Here is a 19,815-nt window from a genome sequence, read left to right on the forward strand (position 1 = left end):
GAATTGTAGTCCATGAACATCTGGAGCACCCTAGGTTGGCCACCCTGGGTCTAAGTGCTTCTGTAAATGCAAACAGTAATTAATGTAGCCCAGAAATCAGCCTTCTATTGGTCCCGATCTAATTTTGGCCCCGATTGGCCATGCTGGCAGGGGCTGATGGGAACTGTAGTCCACGAACATCTGGAGGACCCTAGGTTGGCCACCCTGGGTCTAAGTGCTTCTGTAAATGCAAACAGTAATTAACGTAGCCCAGAAATCAGCCTTCTATTGGTCCATCTAATATTGGCCCCAATTGGCCATGCTGGCAGGGGCTGATGGTAATTGTAGTCCATGAACATCTGGAGCACCCTAGGTTGGCCACCCTGGGTCTAAGTGCTTCTGTAAATGCAAACAGTAATTAATGTAGCCCAGAAATCAGCCTTCTATTGGTCCCCATCTAATATTGGCCCCGATTGGCCATGCTGGCAGGGGCTGATGGGAATTGTAGTCCACGGACACCTGGAGTACCGTGGGTTGGCCACCCCTGAGATAAAGTTAGGCAAGGCGGAACCACACCCACTCCCCTGAGCTCCAGGAGAGAAAGGGTAGAAATTTTTTTTTAAGTGCTAGACTGCATAATTTCCATCCAAGGCACGGGACGACGGCGTGTGTGTGTGGCTGGGGGGGGCGGGGCGGGGGGGGGGTTTGTCGTGGCTTGTATTCCAAAGCATCTGTTTCTATTCCGGTTTTTGGAAATAAAATCTCTCGCCCGGAGACCAAAGGATCTAGAAAGGCGGGGGAGGAGAAAGAGGGAGCCGAGGGGAAAGGCAGGGAGGGGCAAATGGTTTGCACGGAATTGGCGGCAGGTAGTTTCTGGGAAAGATTTAATTCTCTCCTGGGGCCTGCGGTAATGGATTCTCCTTTCTAATGCACTGACGGGCAGCTCTCAGCTCCTGGGGGAAGCGCGGCCTCCGATTCACTCGGCCTCGTTAATGTGCAATTTAGTGGCACTTTAACGCTGGCGGTATGAAAAATGATCAGGCCCCGGCTCGCCAGGTTTCCCCTCCCCAACCTCTTTTCCTTCCCTGCGCCGGCCAACCCGCCTCTGTGAAGAGGCACCGGCGATCCTGGCCTGCAAAAAGCCACCGTTAAACCCTAAAACCGCGACCACAGAAAACGGTGACGGTGACGGACGGGCCGTTCTGTTCCCCGGCGCTTCCAACCTCATTTGTTTTCCACCTTCTCTGGGAATTTATCTCCCCACCTTTCTAATTTCATAATCGCTTCCAAGGGCTCCCAAGGAACAAATGGCAACCGCTGCAAGAATCGCAAGCGATAAATTTGCGGATGATGAGGGGAGAAACAAAAAAAAAGCTTTTTGCGTGATCTCAAGCAACAGTTCAAAGGACGGGGGAGGAATTTAGGTTTTGGTGGCACCGAACAGGGCCATCTCGCTTCTGGCAGATTTAAATTTCTTTTTTTTAAAGGTCAGCAGAGAATTGACAGAGTAGCATTATTGGAAGGGTGGATTCTGGTTTTAATCTCCCCCAGATCCTTTTGTTCGATTCCCCACCCCCTTTTTTAAAATGCTGCTAAAACAGAGCTCACTACCTCTAAATCGCACTCTCTCCCACTTTTACACACAAATAAACACACACCTTTCATTTCTGACCAGTTTTCTACCCTGCACACATCTTCAGACTTTTGCAAATTCAAATATAGGCCTAACAATCAGCTTATGCAGGAACAATGGTGTTGGGAGGGGGGGTGGGGGGCTTCTATAATGGAATGCAAAGACAAAAGACAAAAGTCCCTGCAGCTAGAAACCTAAATTGGGGAGGGGGAATGGAGAGAAGCTTTCCCATGTAGCCATCTTCTAGTTTTCTAGTTCAGGGAATTCTTTACATAGACGAATTCAACAGGGTTAAACCACTACCTGAAAGGTTACATCCCAGACACAGGCTGACCATTCAGCCAGACACCACTCTTATTTGGCTAAAAAGCAAGACTTTGGAGAGCACGTGCAGAGTGCTCTTCCCTGACTTCAGAGCAGCTGCAATGAATCTCCCACCCATGAGCATGAGCTGGGGTCCAGGAAATTCAACTTTCAATACTGCTACAACCGAACTGGGATAACGTGGGGCGAACCGTTCCCCACCTAAAATATGGCTCTACCTTACAAGGTTGCTGTAAGAACATAAACCCTTCCATTGTGCCTGGATCCAGTCTGCGATCGCCAACCTCAAGGTGAGGCCTGGAGGTCCCCTAGAACAGGGGTCTGCACCCTGCGGCTCTCCAGATGTTCGTGGACTACAAATCCCATCAGCCCCTGCCACCATGGCCAATTCCAGGGCAGAGGTCTGCAACCTGCGACTCTTCCACTACAAATGGAAATTGCAGTCCATGAACATCTGGAGAACCGCAGGTTGCAGACCTCTGCCCTAGAATTAGCCATGGTGGCAGGGGCTGATGGGATTTGTAGTCCACGAACATCTGAAGAGCCGCAGGTCGCAGTCCTCTGCCCTAGAATTGGCCATGGTGGCAGGGGCTGATGGAAATTGTAGTCCATGAAGATCTGGAGAGCCGCAGGCTGCAGACCTCTGCCCTAAAATTGGCCATGGTGGCAGGGGCTGATGGGATTTGTAGTCCATGAACTTCTGGAGAGCCGCAGGTTGCAGACCCCTGCCCTAGAATTACAGTGGATCTTCAGAAGACTACAGAGCTCAGTTCCTTGTGAAAAATGGGGGCACTGGAGGGTGGAGTGTATGGACAGGTGTGGCCAGCACAACCGGGGGGGGGAGCTCAGACTCCACGACCTCTCAAATATGGAAAATAAAAATTAAAAACACTAACACGTGAGGGGGAGGGGAGGTGCCACAGGAGGTGGTGACGGCCACTAACCTGGATAGCTTTAAAAGGGGCTTGGACAGATTTATGGAGGAGAAGTCGATTTATGGCTCCCAATCTTGATCCTCCTTGATCTGAGGTTGCAAATGCCTGAGCAGACCAGGTGCTCGGGAGCAACAGCCGCAGAAGGCCATTGCTTTCACCTCCTGCCTGTGAGCTCCCAAAGGCACCTGGTGGGCCACTGCGAGTAGCAGAGAGCTGGACTAGATGGACTCTGGTCTGATCCAGTAGGCTCGTTCTTATGTTCTTATGTTCTTATGTATTTACACGGGCCAAGCATGCCCTACCTTGACCACCAAGCTAGCAGGATTCCTCCCTGGGTAAAGTGTGACCTTTACCTGTGGGTCATAAAATGCAATGGGGAAAGGGTGGGGCAACAATCAAAGAAGCCTGGGTGGGGGCCGGGGGCATAACCCCCAGGGGGAGGCTCCATGCAGGCCCCAAGAGGAGGGGCGGCGGGGAGGAAGCAGAGGATCCCTCCACATGCCAAAGCCATAACCCTGCCAAAGGCTGTGCGGTGGCGGCAGCAGCAGCAGCTTCTATTTGTCACGCTGGGGGGGGGGGGGGGGGGGGGAGGGCAGAGTTACGAGCTCTCATTAAAAAGGAAGGGGGGGGGAGAGAGAGAAAGAACTGAGCGCAGACAGAAGGCTGGCAGCCGGCCAGCAGCACCTGAACCGGGCAGTAAATTCAGCCGTCAGCACGGCCCAAAGAGCGGCCGGAGAAAAGGAGCTCAGAGAAGCCCGGGGCTGGCAGGAGAAAAGGAGCCGAGGACAACGAAACAGCCGTCCAGGGGCAAGGGACAGGCCGATCCCGATCGGGTTCCCTGACCCGGCTGTCCCTAACCTTGGACAGAGAACAGCAGCCCTGCTAGACTGGACCAGATGACCAGCTAGCCCAGCCATTTGTTCCCAACAAAGGCTTGTCAAGACGTCCCTGTGCAGGAAGGGGACGGAAGGAGAAAAGGAGTTGGTGTTATATCCTACCGTCGAGGAATCCCAAAGCACCTCCCATTGGCCTTCCTTCCTCTACCCACAACCGACCCCTTGTGAAATAAGGAAGGGTGGAGAGTTTGGAGAGAACCGTGACTTGCCCAAGGTCACCCCCCCTGCAGGCTTCATGAGCAGGAGTGGGGACTCAAACCCAGTTCTCCAGATTATACCGCTCTTAACCACTGCACCATGTTGGTCCTAATGCTGCCACAGTGTGGGTTGGGAAACTGGGTAGCCAACCTCCAGGTAGGGACTGGAGAATTTCCCAGTCTGGAGTCAGCAACCAGACTGGGAAAGGACTGGAGATTTGGGGATGAAGCCTGATGGCGACCTAGCCCTCAACTGGGTACGAGGCCATAGAGTCCAATTTCTGCATCTTTCATTTTCTCCAGGAGAGCTTGACTTTGTAATCTGGAGGTCAATGACCTGGAAGCTGGCAACTCGACCCCCTCCTCGCCCACCTGCTGTTATACCATTCAGAGGTAGACTGCCCCTGGACAGGGAAAGCTGCAGTTTCCATACAAATCAGATGCAAAAACGCAAAATCTTTTTTAAAGATCTATCAAAATAGCCAAATTCTCCAGATGTCTTTATTATCCTTAGGGGAGAGGGGGGTGGGCCGGGGGGGAAGCCACGTTTGGTTGCTCCTAAATAAAGGCTGTTACCTGACTCGGATTTTGAGACAGCGGTTTCATTGATCTACCCCAGTCGGCTGCCGCAGAGACAGCTAAAACCGGGATGCAATAGATTTTTATTTGGGATTTGGTCTCTTGGAAACTCAGCCGTTTCCTTCTGTTTGGATGCGGTAAGCCCAGGGGTCTGCAACCTGCGGCTCTCCAGATGTTCATGGACTACAATTCCCATCAGCCCCTGCCGCCATGGCCATGGCAGCAGGGGCTGATGGGAATTGTAGTCCATGAACATCTGGAGAGCCGCAGGTTGCAGACCCCTGGTAAGCCAACTCGAGTAGGTTTACCGGAGAAGCGGCCTGTGCATTCTCAAAATGGCATGAGGGATTTGATTCTTTCCCCCTCCCCTCTGAAAACATTACAGCAACGAGGGGAAACTTTAGTTCCAGAGCCCTGCAGGTAGATGTGGCTCACTAGTCTGCAGGTGAAGCTCAGAAATCTCCCAGAATTCTCCAGGGAAAAGTGCTGCTTTGACGAATGAACTCTAGGGCATTATATACCAATGAAGTCCCTCCCATTATCAAAGCCAGATCTCCCCAGGGTATAGTCCCAAATCTCCAAGGATGTCCTAATTCAAAGGTGTCACTCTAAGAACTGTAAGGTCTGGGCCAGGGTTGTCGCAACTCTGGCGCTTCAGATGTTCACGGGCTACGATCCTGGGGCTGATGGGGACATCTGAAGCCCCAAAGTTGGACACCCTGGTCTAGGCCCTTGGCTGACCATTATGGGAGACAGATGGACTAGACCAGGGGTCTGCAACCTGTGGCTCTCCAGATGTTCATGGAGTACAATTCCCCTCAGCCTTTGCCACCATGGCCAATTGGTGCTCAATAAACACAGTATAGGGTGGGGATGGCCAACCTATGGCACTCCAGAGGTTCATGGACTACAATTCCACTCAGCCCCTGCCAGCATGGCCAATTGGTGCTCAATAAACACAGCATAGGGTAGGGGTGGCCAACCTATGGCACTCCAGATGTTCATGGACTACAATTCCCATCAGCCCCTGCCAACATGGCCAATTGGTGCTCAATAAACACAGCATAGGGTAGGGGTGGCCAACCTATGGCACTCCAGATGTTCATGGACTACAATTCCCATCAGCCCCTGCCAGCATGGCCAATTGGTGCTCAATAAACACAGCATAGGGTAGGGATGGCCAACCTTTGGCACTCCAGATGTTCATGGACTACAATTCCCCTCAGCCCCTGCCAGCATGGCCAATTGGTGCTCAATAAACATGGTATAGAGTAGTGGTGGCCAACCTATGGCACTCCAGATGTTCATGGATTACAATTCCCCTCAGCCCTTGCCAGCATGGCTAATTGGTCATGCTGGCAGGGGCTGATGGGAATTGTAGGCCACGATTGGCCATACTGGCAGGGCTGATGGGAATTGTAGGCCATGAACATCTGGAGAGCCGCAGGTTGCAGACCCCTGGACTAGACCAACTGTGGATGTGATTCGCCGGCGTTCTTAACCAATGTAACTATGTCTACTCACAACGGCTACCTTCTTCCCCTCCCCCCCCATTGTCCAAATTTAGACTCTGAGGACCTCAGGGGAGGGGGTCTCTCTTTGGCTGCTCAGGTTGAAAAGTGGCAGAAATTGAAAGTTTATTTATTTCATTTCTATTATATTCTTATTCCCAAGGAGGACCCCGGAGCGGCTCATGGTATTCTCCTCTGCGTTTTATCCTCAAAACCACCTGAACAGGTGAGTCAGACTTAGAGCATATGACTGGTCTAAGGTCATCCATTAAGCTCCTGCAGCCGGAGTCGGAACTCGAACCCTGGGTCTGCAAGATCGTATGCCAACACTCTAACTTCCATACCATACTGGCTCTCAGTGTCAACGTGTTAAAGCAGCCCACGACAATTCGTCGAACAAAAATATTGCTCACACTCACCTGTTTGTGCATTTCGATGTTCAGGCCGTAGGACATTTCATAATACTGCGAGAAAGAGCGAGAGGAGAAAAGGAGTTTTTCAAAAAGACATCGCCGGCGGCAGGAATTTTAACCTCAATTATCTGGGGTCGTAAGAACTGACGGCCCGGCCCTAGTACTTGGGGAAACCCCATTCCCCCCACCTGCTCATGCCGAGCTTGAAAGCCAATTAAATCCCAGGACCCATTTTTGATGCCTGAACAGAGGCTAAGAACGCGCCGAGTGAAAGAGAAAGCGCAAGGGTACCTCTGAGAATAATTAGAGTGCTTTCCCCTCCCCACAGAATATAACCCTTGGCTTTCATTATGCTAAAAAATGGAAAGCAAACCGAGCAGCTGCGATGGCGATACAAACTTTGGCTTTCTGCCCCTTTGGCTCCGCGGGCCCCCCTCTCATGTGCCCCCCCCCCCCCAAACCCCAGAGAAAACAACGCCAGTGGAAAGATTATCACCAGAGCAGGCAGGCCAACTCTGCTGCCAAGCCGGGACACAGCAAGCCCATGGCACAGAGAAAGGAAATCAAGAAACGTTGGCCGGCTCGGCTCAGGGTCGCTGCCGTCACCTCCCCCTCCCTTTCCCCCGCCACCCGCCTCCCCCCAAGTTCCAGGTGGCTCGCTCACCATGACATAATGCCGCTGGATTTCTGTCTTTTCCGTCGCCAGCTTTTCGCATTCAAGCTTCAAGCTGTAAAAATAGAACAGGGAAGGCAGTGAAAGCCCAGCACGCTCCGCAGATACGACAGCACACACGCAGGGAGAGACACACACCACGTTCTCGGCCATTTTGCACAACCGAAACCTTGGGACAAGCCTCCAGAGTGTCGTTAAGAGTTCAGGGCAGGGGGCGCGCGGTTCTTCCTTTCCCTGCTGTATCTACACAACAACCCTGCGAGGGTCTGTGATGTAGAGAGAAAGCGACTGGCCCGAGGTCACTCCGCAAGCTTTGTGACCAAGGGAGAACTCGAACTCGAGCCTCGCAGATTCTAGACCAGTGGTTCTGAACCATCCTAATGCCGCGACCCTTTAATACAATTCCTCATTGGTGTGCTATGTGGTTTCCGGGCTGTATGGCCGTCTTCTAGCAGCATTCTCTCCTGACGTTTCGCCTGCATCTGTGGCTGGCATCTTCAGAGGATCTGATAGATCTTCAGAGGATCTGATAGATCTCTGAAGATAGATCTCTGAAGGCGAAACGTCAGGAGAGAATGCTGCTAGAACACGGCCATACAGCCCGGAAACCACACAGCACCCCAGTGATTCCGGCCGTGAAAGCCTTCAACAATACAATTTCTCATGTTGTGGTGACCCCCAACCATAAAATTGATATATATAAAATATATAAAGACCGTTTTCCAATAGTCTTTGCTGACCCCTGTGAAAGGGTAATTCGACCCCCAAAGGGGTCGCGACCCACAGGTTGAGAACCACTGTTCTAGACCAATCACTACACTTTCCACTGGGGGAAGTTTATCCATTCGTTTGTGGGAAGCCATTAAGTAAAGCTGATCTTATATATTTTTATTCCACTCCTTCTCAGAAGAGATTAGGGTGATGTATATTACCCCCCCAAAATGTTATCCTCACAACAACATTGTGAGGTAGGCTAGGCTGAAAGAGAGGTTAAGCCAGGGGTAGCCAACCCATGGTGCTCCAGATGTTCATGGACTACAATTCCCATCAGCCAATGGTGGGATCCAAAAATTTTAGTAACAGGTTCCCATGGCGGTGGGATTCAAACTGTGGCGTAGCGCCAATGGGGCTGGGCGGGGCACGACGGGGGCATGGCCCGGGCATTCCAAGGCGGGGCATTCCTGGGCGGGGCTGTGGCAAGGACGCAGCCGCGTCACCGGTCCTTGGGTGGGAAACGAATGCATGCAGGCGCAGGCTGCCACGCATGCCGGTGCACCTCCTGCTAGACTGCTTCAAGTTCTGCGCGCTACTGCTGAGAGGAGGGGCGTAACTAAGGCAAAAATCATGTGGCAAAATCACCCATTAGTAACCCCTTCTCGGCACACACAAATAATTAGTAACCTACTCTCTGGAACCTGTGAGAACCTGCTGGATCCCACCTCTGCCATCAGCCATTTGGGATTGGCTATGCTGGCAAGGGCTGATGGGAATTGTAGTCCATGAACATCTGGAAGACCAGAGGTCGGCCACCCCTGGGCTAACCCAAGGTCCTTCTGCCAGGGAAGTTCCCAGACTAGGATTTAAACCAGGCTCCCAGATCCTACCCTTATACCTAACCACTGAACAATGCTGCCAGTTTGCGTAGCCTATGCTGCCAGCGGTGCAGAAGGGAGAATTCGATCCACACCCAAAGCAGCTAATCACCTGAAGTCATCCCGGCTTAAGATAGCCAAGACAGGGGCGAAACGGAGGAAGGCATAAATCACAGGAAGAATCCACATAGTACATTCTATTCTGCTGCTCCTGTCAGAAGCTCAGAGAGATTTACATGGCTCTCCCTTTGCCGCCATTTTCACAACAATCCAGCAAGGTAGGTTACGCTGAGAGAAAAGAACTCTGAAAGAGTAACTTCTAAAGAGACGCTGTTTTACATCCGGCCCGGTTAGTCGAGGCAGCTTTTAAATTGCAGTATTATTATTCCCATTCGATTTCGAATACCTTTAATGGCATATGAATAGTTTAAGATTAACATTGCAAGGTAATAATAGCTTTTACAACTTCTGACGAGTTAAAATAACACCATTTTAAAATTTAGCCACCGCTTCCAGCAGCTCGTAGTTGTGACTGTTTAAAAGATATAGAACCTTCTGTTTATCTGTAATGCCTTCACTTCCATGCAGGAAGGGGATTATGTGCTTCTTCCTATCTATCTCATAAAAAGGACGATTCAACAGCATAGGAGATACTGTTTCCACAGAACCCATGCCACACGGGCATTTCCTTTCTTTATGTGGGATTCCAAGGTGGCGTCCAAGGCTAAAGGAAGAAGGCAGGGCATTACACCTAGCTAAGGTGATTGCTCTACGCCACCGGGCCTCAACCAGGAGATAAAGGTACCGGGCTACAATTTCTATCCACAGGTCTTCCAAGAGAGATCGGGGAACAGGTTTTATTAGCTTCCTCTAGCATCTGTTGAAACTCTCTATCAAAAAGTCTCTTCTTGATAGCCCCGTAGACCTCCTGCTCAGTTAACATTCAGTATTATTATTCAAATAAATGAGGCACATAGCTTCCATTCTTGAGAACGCGTCAGAGAAGATAAGCAATCTAGATGAGGGGTTTCGGGCAGGGCAAAACACTGGCACAGACCAGAACGTAGGCGAGGCTACCCATTGCCTCTCTGCATGAGTCGCTGCTCCTGTTTGCTTCCAACGAGCCTCCGTTTGGATTGGTTCGAGGACCCCATTCTTCAGCATATCTACATCGGGTGTGACTGAACGATCCGATCGCACCGTGTGCAGAGATGCCTCAGAACGGTCCCCCAAGGAGGCTTCTCGTTGTGTCTCTGCACAAATCGTTATATCCACCTAGTCAGGATACATATCCAAATCAGGGACTAATGGAGGAACCCATTAAACTGGATCTTCCAGGTTGGGCCGGTCCCCCTGTGAGCAGAACCAGGAACGGATCACACCACAGGTTTTGATTCAGAAATAATCTGGCACCTGTAATCCAGAACTTCCGCACAGCGCCAGGCGAAGACAAAAAAGCCAGGAAACCACCAAAAGGGATTTTTACCTGTGATATTGGTTCTGCAGGAACTGAAATTCTTCTTTGATGCGATCCAAGATCTCCGGGTACGTCAGCTTCAAGGACTGAGGGGCAGTCGAAATGACGCTGGCGGCGGCGGCAGCAACAGCCGCCGCTGCGGTGGCGACAGGCGGAGCTTGTAAGTGAGTCTGGGACAAACAGAACCAATCACCGCTCAAACGAGACGTGGCCTCCGTCCCCTCTATCCCACTGTACGACCACTGACCAAGCCCGGTTAAATAAACAAAGCAAGCCATAAGAAGAAGAAGAGTTTGGATTTATATCCCCCCTTTCTCTCCTGCAGGAGACTCAAAGGGGCTTACAATCTCCTTGCCCTTCCCCCCTCACAACAAACACCCTGTGAGGTAGGTGGGGCTGAGAGAGCTCCGAGAAGCTGTGACTAGCCCAAGGTCACCCAGCTGGCGTGCGTGGGAGAGTACAGGCTAATCTGAATTCCCCAGAGAAGCCTCCACAGCTCAGGCGGCAGAGCTGGGAATCAAACCCGGTTCCTCCAGATTAGATACACGAGCTCTTAACCTCCTACGCCACTGATGATGACGCAGCAGAAAGGGGAAAGGATTTTATACCTACTGCCCCTCAGGGGTCAGGCCGCTTACCCTTCCAGCCATAGCAGGCCTTGCGTTTATCTCCTTCAAAAAAAAGTCTTTCTCACTGTAGCAAAGTCTAGGTTACAACTGTCGATATACTGATGGGTTCTGAACTTGTTTATTTTGGGTAGTTTCAAATCCGGGGCTTTCCAAAGGTCCTCGCCTTTAGCCTGCAGGTCAAACCAGCAGTCCCCAACCCTTTTCCCCGCGTGTACCCCTTGGCAACCCGTTTCCTTAAAACTGTACCCCTACATTTGCAAACCAATGATGTCATTTTCTTTACGTACCCCCCAATGCTCTAGTGAATACCCCTAGGGGTAGTGTCCCCCCGCCCCCCGCCCCCCAGGCTGGGAACCACTGCTCTAGGCTGATCTTGCATTGAAAAGGGGGTTGGGCTTGCCTGGCCCCTTCCAGCTCTATGGCACATTCCGCACATGCAAAATAATGCACTTTCAAACTGCTTTCAGTGCTCTTTGAAGCCATGCGGAATAGCAAAATCCACTTGCAAACAGTTGTGAAAGTGGTTTGAAAACACATTATTTTGCGTGTGCGGAAGGGGCCTATGATTCCATGTAAGATTTCCTTATCCAATTCTACAGGGAGTTAATTCAGTTTACAGGAAACCGTTTAAACAACTGAACGCACCACGGAATGAGAAAACTGAAGTTTGCAACTGGGAGCATAGGCAGGGGGTAACTCACCGGAGGTCGGTTTTGGGGGAACATGGTTGAGGCGACACCATACGCCCACTCCTTGCCGTGCAACTTGAGGTCAGAGACGCAGTCCAAAGAACGGAACTGGACTTGGCCAGAGAGGGCGACGGACGGGCAGGACGAGAGACGGAGAAAAAGGGTCAGCGGGTCACTGAAATCCCAAACCATTCACTCGAAACGTGCCAAAATCACACATTCAGAAACCACCAGTTTCCTATAAGTAGCAGAACCGGCTGCGCCAGATCAGTTTATACTTTTTTCATTCCTGCAGTTCGCCAAAAACATAGGAACACGAAGACAGAATTATTAAACTAAAAATACAATCAAGAGGTGGGTGTGGGGAAATGAACGAGATTCTTTACCCAACACTCGGCTACCACGTGCATCTTGCGGCCACGAGATGCTGCAACAGCTATTGGTCAGGAGACATTCCCAGATCTGTCCAAAGCGCCAGGGGAAAAATGGAACCCCCAACTTCAGATGCAGTATACCCTAAGCCCTAGTGGTGGGCTGGAGAGGGTCTTTTATGCCCTGCTGAAGAGTATCTGAGAAGTAGCAGAGTGCTGGACTAGATGGACTCTGGTCTGATCCAGCAGGCTAGTTCTTATGTTCTTATAAGTATCTGGTTGGCCACTACTAGATACAGGCTACTTGACCAATGCTTTCCTCAAGCCTCAATATGTGGAGGTTAAGAACATAAGAACAAGCCAGCTGGATCAGACCAGAGTCCATCTAGTCCAGCTCTCTGCTACTCGCAGTGGCCCACCAGGTGCCTTTGGGAGCTCACAGGCAGGAGGTGAAAGCAATGGCCTTCTGCGGCTGCTGCTGGTCCCGAGCACCTGGTCTGCTAAGGCCTTTGCCATCTCAGATCAAGGAGGATCAAGATTGGTAGCCATACATCGACTTCTCCATAAATCTGTCCAAGCCCCTTTTAAAGCTATCCAGGTTAGTGGCCATCACCACCTCCTGTGGCAGCATATTCCAAACACCCATCACACGTTGCGTGAAGAAGTGTTTCCTTTTATTAGCCCTAATTCTTCCCCCCAGCATTTTCAGTGGATGCCCCCTGGTTCTAGTATTGTGAGAAAGAGAGGAAAAATTTCTCTCTGTCAACATTTTCTACCCCGTGCATAATTGGATAGACTTATAAGAACATAAGAACAGGTTCTGTTTCACTATCACGACTGCCAACCGAACTACCACTGACCAACAACCAAACAATCTTTGATGGAGAACGACCATTGGTCCCTGTTCGAAGATAAGACAGCTACCGCTAACAGAGGTCAAGCAAGCAAGACCACATTCGTCCAGCCCTAATAACCAATCCAGAATGACCACGTCCGATTCTCCCCGTGGCCCAAATATCAGATTATGGCAGGCGAACAAGCACTGAGCAATTCTCAATGAGCAACAGAGTGCTTTAACGGCACCTCTCAACCTAGCTAGCAGATTCAGCGTGGATTTGAACTCAAGGCTGCACGCAGAAGCCAGCCCAGGGAGAAGTAAATTACACCGTTCGCTTCAGGTAATGGACTCTTTTAATGCCACGAAGGATAGATTGGGCATGGAGTCTGACCCACCAGGAAGCCCCACCTAAGCAACCCCTCGATTTACAATCTGGAACTTCACCCCGCCACCCTTCTAAGTCAGTAGGGCACAGGCAGTTTTTAGGTTTCCCAGAGATTTGGGCCTTCAGGTCAAACTCCCCCCCACATCCTGCCCCCCTCCCCCCCATTCTGGAAAGATAAAAGATATGCAGACCCCAACTTTGACCCAGGACTCACAACATGCTCTGGAAACCAGTCACAACTGACAAATTCAAGAATGACCCATGTTGCACCCCCCCCCAAAAAAAATGTTTAGAGGACAGGTTCTTGAGGGACTCTGCAGCCCACTCCCCATAAACCCTGTATCAGCGAGCAGCCAGGAATATGCAATAATGCACTCTGCCCATGCTTTGGGGGCGCCACTTTCTTGCGATAGGAGCGACCCTCTAGAGAGTGGGGAGAATCAGGTTAAGTGTCCTCCCCCAAGCCCTAAGGATAGACAAGAAGGGAAACCGGGTGTGTGGGGGGTGGGGGTGGGGAGATAGGGAGCAACAAAGCAGGAAGTAAATAGATGCCTCTTAGGCCGGGCACCCCCTCATTTCGGGAACACTGCCCCCCCACCCCCAATAGGAGCACCCTCCCCGCTTCCGGACCTCCATTCCTTCAGGAAACCCGCTCTTCCCTTGCAAAGCTGCTCTCCCCCCAACCCCCAAGCGGGACCCCCCCCCCTTTTCCTTCCTCCCCAGTTTGCCCCCCTCCCCCCATCGCAGCAGCCCAAACAATGGGGTCTCTCTGTCTTCCTCCTCCTCCTCTTGCGGTCCTAACCAAGCAGCAGGTAGAGAGATCAGGAAGAGGCTCCTCCCGCCTCCCTGCATGGAGACCCCCCCCCCCCAGCCTTGTGCAGAAGGGGGGGTGGTCGAAGAGCCACTCACCCAACCGCTGATGCCCGGATCGGGGCCCCCGGAGCCCGGCCGCCTCCAGCACGCCCAGGAGCAGGGTGGGTCGGTGGGCGGGCGGGGTGGGCCGCCGTCTCCCGTGCGTGGACGCCCCCCTCCCCTCCCGGCCAGCAGCTTTGCGGGGGAGAGCGATCAATGAACCAGCGCCAGCTCCACGTGGGGTCTGGCTCCTTCTCTTTTGCCACAGCCGAGCGCGCCGCAGCCAATCGGCGAGCCGGGAAGGAAGCGCTCGGCCCCCACGTGGGGGAGGCTGGAGGGGGGGGGGAGACAAAGCCGAGGCGGCCTCCGATTGGTCCGGCCCGCCGCCCGGAGAAAATGTGTCAATCTGGGGGAAAGCGAGCGTAGCCGAGGGAGGGGGGGGAGAGGAAGAGAGGCGAGGGGGAGCGCGAGGGTTCTTTTTTTTTTTAACCCTTTAATGGGACCCGGAGTTTCAGCAGAGAGGGGTTAACCCTTGAAGGACGGGAGCGGAGGAGGGGGGATTGGTTAACCCTTTTGAGTCTGGATCTCTGAACAGCTGATTAACTCTTGAGGGTCAGGAAAATTGGTTAGCTCTTCAGAGTCTGGGGCGGGGGGGGGGGGCTTGGGTAACTGATGAAGGGGGGGGGGCATCATCGTTAACACTTAAATGACTGGAAAGGATGGGTGGGAGAAGCAAGCGGGCTAAAACGTTGAAAAGATTGGAAGGGATTAGATAATCCTCCAAGAACTGGAGCCGGGGGGTGGGGGGCTAACACTACAGAGTTCACCGGGAAGAAACCGTGTTGATTTCGCCGTGCGGATTGGCTGGCTGGCGAAGATCCGTCCGTCTTTTCCAAGGGCAGGCGCAGTTCAGCTGGGCGAGTGTCCAGCCTTCTCAGACAGACAGAAATTCAACAGGAGAGGTTTTCCCCCTGAATCCCCTCGGAGAGGAAATGCCATTCCCGTTGGCTTTTGGACTGGGGGGCTCTTCAGCAGGTGCAGAGAGCATCTGGGGAGGACATTAGAGGGGGTTCTTTTAATTTAAAATTCGCCCTGCAGGAAAAGATTGGGGAGCTACAGGTTCGACACCCACCCTCCCCCCCTTATATCTTCAAGACTCAGCATTACCCGGGGTGGGGGGGGGGGAAGCGAGCCAGCCAGACCGACACGTGTCTGCCCCCCCCACCACCACCCACACCTTCGTTTGCAAGTCGGGGTCGTTCAATGGCCAACTAGCTACTAGATAGCAGGACAAACGCCACCCCGGGCCCTCCCCTCTTCTCTGCGGGCCGCCCCATCAGGTAGACTGCTCCGATCCGTGGAGGTTCCATTCCGCCGCGGCGGCTGCGAGCGCCTGGCCGCTGGCTGACCCGCTTGGAAGCGCCATCTGCGCCCGACAGACGAGAGTCTTGGCCTTCAGACGAACTCGGCTCGCTCGAACAAGCGCCGGAGCCAGATCTGGGCCCTCCGCTCGCATCCCCCTTTAATCCGACCCGCCCCCCCCCGTCTTCCCCCTCCCCCACGCCCTTTAAAAGTCAGTGGTGTCCAAAGGACCCCTGCTGGCAACACGCCTGCTCCCCACCCCATTCAAGGGAATTTATGCAACCCAAAGCCGGCTAGCCACTCCCCGCGTATGCCAGGGCAGATCTTTTCCAATCTGCTTCCTTGAGCAGGATTAAGGCAGGCAAAAAGAATTAATAAATCCAGGCCCTGTGGTTAAAAACTGGGGGGGGGGGGGGAGAGAGAGAGAGAGAGAGAGAGAGAGAAAAGGAACATTCAAGCTGGATTTTTGCATCCGCTGATATGTTGTCTGTCTAACCTTGAGAAGAGGCGAGGGGGAAGGAAGAGAACCTGCAGGGCACCCAGAGACAGGAGCAATTATCCCGCAAGCCCCCCCCCCCCCCCCGCACCAGAGGAAGCCCATCAGGATACTTCCTCCTCCCCGCCCACAAAAAGCAGAACACTAATTCTTTGGCCTGGGCTGTCCTGGGTCGAATCCCCACTACTGTCTTAGCCAGGTTTCAGAACACAAACGACCTCAAACCCGGTTAGTTTGTGTTCTGAAACCTGGCTAAGACGGTAGTGGGGATTCGACCGGGGAGGCCGTCCCTCAAACCCGGTTAGTTTGTGTTCTGAAACCTGGCTAAGACGGTAGTGGGGATTCGACCGGGGAGGCCGTCCCTCAAACCCGGTTAGTTTGTGTTCTGAAACCTGGCTAAGACGGTAGTGGGGATTCGACCGGGGAGGCCGTCCCTCAAACCTGGTTAGTTTGTGTTCTGAAACCTGGCTAAGACGGTAGTGGGGATTCGACCGGGGAGGCCGTCCCTCAAACCTGGTTCGTTTGTGTTCTGAAACCTGGCTAAGATGGTAGTGGGGATTCGACCCTGAAAATCCCAGAAAAACTCACCTTCCCAACCTGGGGCGTGCATGCGCCGCCCCAGGGGTACACACCGTAAGAAAAAAAAAAGAATTACATCCCGAGTTTGCTAATATGGGGTGCAACTTTAGGGAAATGGGTTGCCAAGGGACACACCTGTGAAAAAGGGTTGGGAACGGGGTCGGTTAAAGTAAAGGACCTTTGAAAAGTTGTGGGTGTTTTAATTTGTGTGCCACGGTCTGAAAAGTGGCTGTTGTAGGGTGACAGGGCAGTGACGGCGAACCTTTTTGAGACCGAGTGCCCAAACTGCAACCCAAAACCCACTTATTTATCGCAAAGTGCCAGCACGGCAATTAAACCCGAATGCTGAGGTTTTAGTTTAGAAAAAAACGGTTGGCTCCCTCTTCCTCTGCCCCACCCGCTCGAGCAGGGGCCAGCCTGCTCTAGCCTCCAGCAAGTCCCGTGCGCACCGCTCTGTGCCTCTCTAGCATCTCTGCCTCCTCTGCGCGCCCCCCCTCGGGCAGCAGCCACCCAGAGCACAGGCACCAGGCCCATCGTCCTCAGTGGCTCAGGCCAGCCTAGATGTGTGTGTGTGTGTGGGGGGGGTGATTTTCCGCCCCCCACATGACGAACTCTGTGTGCGCGTGCCCACAGAGAGGGCTCTGAGTGCCACCTCTGGCACCCGTGCCATAGGTTCGCCATCACTGTAATAGGGAGACCTTATAATCTTAAAAGTGTTGGGGCCCAAGAGTTTGGACCTGGGCCTCCTAGCTCCTCGTCCAATATGCTATACCACACTGGCTCCCGGTCCCCAAATTAGGGAGTGTGAATTAATGTCTGTGCGATGTAGTCTGGCTGAACAGAGGGAGTAACCCAGCCAGCTTCCGCAGCAGAGTGGCGATTCGAACCCGGCTCTCCCAGATTCTGCTCCAAAACCCTAACCACGACACCACACCGGCTCGAAATCTGACTTGCGTCTGTTTCAGAAAGGCGGACGATAAACGAAGCAAAAGAAGATGACGCTTTGCGGTTGTGTTGAATATGGCCCAAAGCAAACTCCAGATCAGTTCAGAATGTGTTGGGTCGGGGAAGGCGTTCTCGAGGCAACATTTGGAATAATTTGGCGGGGGGGGGGGGTGTTGCTTTTATGGCTCCAAAAAGCCCAAGAGACAGCTTGTCGCGCATAAATCTCCGTGAGAACGTTCAAATATAAACACACTGCTACAAACAGACGAGCAACACAATATAATAGTTTAAAATAAAGAACAAACGGCCCATTCTAAAAGCAGCCTGAGAACTAGAAGCTTGGAACCGCTACAGAATATATCAGGCGGCTAATTCATCTATGCAGCTCTGGCTCGTTCCGCACATGCAGAATAATGCACTTTCAAACTGCTTTCAGTGCTCTTTGAAGCTGTGCGGAATAGCAAAATCCACTTGCAAACAGTTGTGAAAGTGGTTTGAAAACGCGTTATTGTGCGTGTGCGGAAGGGGGCCTCTGCTTCTCTGCCTGTCAGGGTTTGAATCAGTTTATAGGACTGGCAGAAGTACATGATAAAGATTCCAGTCTCTGGGAACTGCTTGTGTGGATGTTTCCCCAACAGGGAAAAATAATATGCCCTGTAGGCTTTCCCTGACATGCTAATTTTCTGCATGGAGGGATTATTTTATGTTGGTAAAATACCTGCAATCTTTACAACTAAGTCCCCCCTGTTTGTCTTTTGTTCATTAGGACTGACAGTTAAAGATGTAATTTGAGAGCAGACCAGCCTCCTAGAGATGGGCAGACCAATTCCTGTTCTTCTTTGACTTCACCAAAAATGCAAAGCAACCTTATCTTCATATTTATTTTAGCTTCACTGTGACCCTTGGGGGGGGGGGGTAAAAAATAGACTCACAGACAGGCAATCCACACACAGTGAGCACAGAGTCAAACTTTGGTCCCCTTTCTTCCAAATGGCGTTTCCATTGCCTTTCATTTACCCTGTTTCCCAGAATATAAGACATCCCCTGAAAATAAGACGTAGCAGAGGTTTTGCTGAAGTGCGAAATATAAGGCATCCCCCAAAAGTAAGACGTAGCAAAGTTTTTGTTTGGAAGCATGCCCCACGAACGCAACACAGAAAAATTAAGACATCCCCTGAAAATAAGACATAGCGCATCTTTGGGAGCAAAAATTAATATAAGACACTGTCTTATTTTGGGGAAAACACGGTAGAAGTCGCCAGCAATTGGTTGACCTGCTGTGATGTCACAGCAGCCCAGAGTTGTATTTAAACATAAGAACATAAGAACAAGCCAGCTGGATCAGACCAGAGTCCATCTAGTCCAGCTCTCTGCTACTCGCAGTGGCCCACCAGGTGCCTTTGGGAGTTCACATGTAGGATGTGAAAGCAATGGCCTTCTGTGGCTGTTGCTCCCGAGCACCTGGACTGTTAAGGCATTTGCAATCTCAGATCAAAGAGGATCAAGATTGGTAGCCATAAATCGACTTCTCCTCCATAAATCTGTCCAAGCCCCTTTTAAAGCTATCCAGGTTAGTGGCATCACCACCTCCTGTGGCAGCATATTCCAAACACCAATCACACGTTGCGTGAAGAAGTGTTTCCTTTTATTAGTTCTAATTCTTCCCCCCAGCATTTTCAATGAATGCCCCCTGGTTCTAGTATTGTGAGAAGAAAAAAAATTTCTCTCTGTCAATTTTCTACCCCATGCATAATTTTATAGACTTCAATCCTTATCCCCTCAGGCGTCTCCTCTCCAAACTATAGAGTCAGAAACGCTGCAGCCTTTCCTCATAAGGAAGGTGCTGCAGTCCCTCAATCATCCTCGTCGCCCTTCTCTGCACTTTTTCTATCTCTTCAATATCCTTTTTTGAGATGTGGCGACCAGAACTGAGCTTACAATTACTCAAGTCTTGATTAAGCACCGGCTTTATATAAGGGCATGACAATCTTTGCAGTTTTATTCTCAATTCCCTTTCTAATTATCCCCAGCATAGAGTTTGCCTTTTCACAGCTGCCATACATTGAGTTGACATTCCCATGGAACTATCAACTAAGGCGGCTTAAAATCCTTTCTGGTCTGTGACGTGTACTGACCCCTGTAGCATCTTAATGTGAAGTTTGGATTTTTTGCCCCTATATTGCATCACTTTGCATTTGCTACGATGAACTGCATTGCCATTTCTTAGCCCACTCACCTAATTTATCAAAGGTCGGCGGAGCTCCTGCATAATCCTTTGTGGTTCTCACCACCTACATGGTGGTATCATCTGCAAACTTGGCTGCCACGCTACCCACCCTACTTCCCGGGGTCATTTGAATGAGTTAAAGAGCACTGAGGTCCCAAAGCGGATGTGGGGACCTTCCTCCCGACATCTCCATTGTGAGGAATTTCCCATTACACCCACTCTTTGCTTCCTGT

General features: G+C 51.6%; 1 protein-coding gene across 1 annotated transcript in view; it reads right to left on the reverse strand.

Annotated features, from left to right (window-relative positions):
* LOC125433259 (transducin-like enhancer protein 1) overlaps nucleotides 1-14,201 on the reverse strand; it is a 74,176-nt gene extending 59,975 nt beyond the window's left edge. The window contains 5 exon segments of the mRNA XM_048497760.1: nucleotides 6,474-6,518; nucleotides 7,132-7,195; nucleotides 10,219-10,379; nucleotides 11,540-11,816; nucleotides 14,031-14,201. Coding sequence (XP_048353717.1) covers nucleotides 6,474-6,518; nucleotides 7,132-7,195; nucleotides 10,219-10,379; nucleotides 11,540-11,719 — 450 coding nt within the window. The 5' untranslated portion in view covers nucleotides 11,720-11,816; nucleotides 14,031-14,201.
* Nucleotides 14,202-19,815: the final 5,614 nt, after the last annotated feature.

The sequence above is a fragment of the Sphaerodactylus townsendi genome, linkage group LG05, assembly GCF_021028975.2.
Source record: "Sphaerodactylus townsendi isolate TG3544 linkage group LG05, MPM_Stown_v2.3, whole genome shotgun sequence".
NCBI classification, from domain to species: Eukaryota; Metazoa; Chordata; class Lepidosauria; order Squamata; family Sphaerodactylidae; genus Sphaerodactylus; species Sphaerodactylus townsendi.